Source organism: Tupaia chinensis, unplaced genomic scaffold, assembly GCF_000334495.1.
Source record: "Tupaia chinensis unplaced genomic scaffold, TupChi_1.0 Scaffold000067_1, whole genome shotgun sequence".
Classification (NCBI taxonomy): domain Eukaryota; kingdom Metazoa; phylum Chordata; class Mammalia; order Scandentia; family Tupaiidae; genus Tupaia; species Tupaia belangeri.
In genome coordinates this window covers 3,693,747-3,696,983 of record NW_006159526.1, presented here as the reverse complement: position 1 = coordinate 3,696,983, position 3,237 = coordinate 3,693,747, and the positions used below count along the sequence as shown (strand labels likewise).

General features: G+C 62.8%; 1 protein-coding gene across 3 annotated transcripts in view; it reads left to right on the top strand.

Annotated features, from left to right (window-relative positions):
- Nucleotides 1–478: 478 nt before the first annotated feature.
- Nucleotides 479–3,237, top strand: part of DMPK (DM1 protein kinase) — a 31,380-nt gene continuing 28,621 nt past the window's right edge. For all 3 annotated transcript variants that reach the window (XM_006142087.3, XM_027767016.1, XM_027767015.1), the window contains exons 1-2: nucleotides 479–780; nucleotides 2,956–3,047. In XM_006142087.3, the coding sequence (XP_006142149.1) occupies nucleotides 621–780; nucleotides 2,956–3,047 (252 nt within the window). In that variant the 5' untranslated portion in view covers nucleotides 479–620. The remainder of the gene's footprint in view (nucleotides 781–2,955; nucleotides 3,048–3,237) is intronic.

Sequence of the window (3,237 nt, the reverse complement as noted above, 5' to 3'; positions counted from 1 at the left end):
GCCACCCTAGCTCTGGCTCCTGAGGGCGCCCCCTCACGATCCTCTCACCACCCCTTCCCCACCTCCTGCCAAAACCAGTCAGTGTAAAGCCAAGGGCCTGAGGGCTAAATTTAACTGTCCCAAAGTTGGAATCCATTGCTGAGTCACCCGAGAAGCCTCCCTGGCCTCCAGCCCCCCTTCCCAGGCCTCACTCCCCCCACAGCTCGGGCCTCTCGGCCTCAATTGGCCCCCTCCAGGCAATGGGAGGCCTCACCTCGGCATCCCTCCCCTGTAGCTTTCCCTCCACGCTGCACGTTCTTGCCATGGGGGTGGGCAGTAGGGGACTCTCCATCCATCCCCTAGCCTGCACCGGAGGGTTCCGAGGGTCCCTGGGAGCAGGGCATGGGGGTCTGGCTTGTGAGGGATTAAGGCTGGGAGGCGGGAGGGGGGCAGGACCAAGGGGTGGGGAGAAGAGGAGGAGGCCTCAAGAGCTGAACAAAGTGGCCAGAGAGGCCCAGGGGACAGCAGGACGGCAGACATGCAGCCAGGGCTCTGGGACCTGGACAGGGGCTGCGCGGCCCTGTGACAGGAGGACCCCGAGCCCCCGGCCCGGGGAGGGGCCATGGTGCTGCCTGTCCAACATGTCAGCCGAGGTGCGGCTGAGGCGGCTCCAGCAGCTGGCGCTGGACCCCGGCTTCCTGGGGCTGGAGCCCCTGCTCGATCTTCTCCTGGGCGTCCACCAGGAGCTGGGCGCCTCCGAGCTGGCCCAGGACAAGTACGTGGCCGACTTCTTGCAATGGGGTGAGTGCCCACCTGGGTGTCTCCCAGACTGGGGCGGGTAGGAGCAGGGGGTGGGCTGGCTCTTGGGACCAGGACGGGCACGAGGAGATGTCTCATGTGGTGGTCCAGAGCGTGCACGTGTGTCCTGGGCTGACATGCCCCCATGCCCATGCCACCCTGGCGGGGTAGAGTAAGGTCAGCAGAGGCCAGAGTGGCCATGACTCAACCGTGGCGTGGGGACCGTAGTAGGCTGGGCCTAGCTTAGGGACATACTGGGATCCTCATTTCCCAGGACTTTCTCCCCAAAAATGGTTCTATGGCCCTCTGGGGTTCCCAATGCAGGGGCACCAGCCGGGAGGGACAGCATGGGGCAGCTGCCAGGGGCGCGGCCAGCAGGCAGGTGTTCGGCGCCAGCCTCTCCCTCTCCAGCTGCCCCAACAGGTGCCCAGGCTCTGGGAGGGAGACGTGACTCACACAGACCCCGGGGGAGGACCAGCTCTGCAGACAGGCTCCACCGATACCCCTCGGTCCCTGGGTGGAGAGAGTAACGGGGTTCTTCTCGGTGGGCCCACTCTGCAGCTTCTGTGCCCCCACCCCAGGGTCGGGGCTGTGCCAGCGTGCACGGTTAGCCTGCGGTTCCTCCAGCTCCCCCAGCCTTTAGTTCTGGCCAGCAGTAGTCTTCCAGCTGTCCCAGAGTTCCTTCTCTGGAGGTCTTTCTCAACCTGGGGACAGGCCTGGAAGGAGGGTGCTTCAGTTTCAGCCTCCTGTCTCTGCTGCCTGCACCCCACCACCTGCCCAAGACTCAGGCTTGCTCTAGTTTCTGTCACTCCTAACACCTGCCACCTACTCTCTCCACCTGCTGGGCCCTCAGTGTCCTGCTCTGGTGCTTAGCCTGTGTGTCACTGGCTGTTTTCCTGCTCCCTCTTCTGTCCATCTCTTCCTGCCTGAGCCGCATTCCTCTCCCTCCACTCCCATTTCCCAGATGGGAAGGTGGAGGACAGCGTAGGAAACAGCCTCTGGAAGAATCTCACCTCTCCCCAACCCTTACAGACTCCCCCAGCCTCTTATGCAGAGGACGACCATGCAGGGGCTGGCGGGGTAAACTGAGACCTGGGGTGGGGGTACGGGTCTGGCCCTGGGCGAGGAGCACTCCTTTTGTGGCCCGAGCTGCATCCTGCGGCCCCTCCCCTGCCGGCTGGGCGGGGGAGGGGGCCTGGTTCCCGCTGCCTTAAAAGGGCTCAATGTCTTGGCTCTCTCCTCCCTCCCCCATCCTTGGCCTTGGCCAATTCTTCCCCTCAGGCCCTCTCTCTCTGAACCCCCCAGAATCCCACGGGCCTCTCTCCCCTGTGTAACCCACTGTCTCCCTCATCTTTCCTGCTCCTACCCATCCTTCTCTCCATCCTGCCTCTGAAGTCCCCCCTTCTTTCACCCCCGGGGAGTCCAGGTCTCCTCCCCACAACCCCATTCAGGAGTCTGGGCTTCCACCGGCCTGTCCCCTTCCCAGTCTGTCCTGCTTCATGTCTTTAGGCCTTAACCTCTCCAAGCCTTGACTGCCATCTGTCAGTAGGGGTGGCATAAAGCCCACGTCCTGAGCCAGTCCTGAGCCGTGGGAGGTCTGAGCCCAGGCACCACCGGCAGGGCCAGAGCATTGAGCCCTGGCTGTGTGCATGCTGGCTTTGTTTCCCTTCCCCTCCTCGCTCCTGGCCCCCAGCCCCAAACCCAGTGTTTCCTAAAGTGTGGTCCTAGAATCAGCTGTGCTTGGATACAGCTGCAGTTCCAGACACCCTAAGTGAGAACCTCAGGGTGGGTGCGGGGATGGGCACCTGACACCCGGTCAGTCCTGTGGAGTGGGTTGGAAGACTTGAAGCCAGGTGAGGCCTATGACTGCTCTCTTTCTCCCTCTGTTCTTCAGGGCCTCCCCTCTGCAGACATGTTACCCCACCCTTTCCAACCTGCACCCCACTGGAGCCCTCTAGCCCTAGGCCTGGTCCCTAAATGAGTTCCCTGGCATTTTGTCTCTATAAAAGGGCAGGTTTGGGTGCCCCAAAACATTGTCTATTGGGCAGCGCTTTGGAGACACAGTCTTAGGGTGAAGCTGAGAGGCAGAGAGGGTAGGCAGGGACTTCCCCTCGCCACCAGTGTCTGTCCCAGTGGGACTTCCCGAGAGGACGAACACTTGGTTCCCTCTCCCTGCAGCGGAACCCATCACGGCGAGGCTTAAGGAGGTCCGACTGCGTAGGGATGACTTCGAGATTCTGAAAGTGATCGGACGCGGAGCGTTCAGCGAGGTGAACCCCAGCGCGAGCGCCTAGCGCAGCGGGAGCTCCGGCAGGAGTCCGGGCTTCACTTGGTGGGCGGGGCATAGGAATTCGAGGTGGGGCCTTAGAGGTTGATGAATGAGCTTAGAACCCGAGACCGGGCCGCGGGTGGGGCGGAGCGAGAGGCCAGTGGGCGTGGCATAATTGGCGCGGGGGTGGG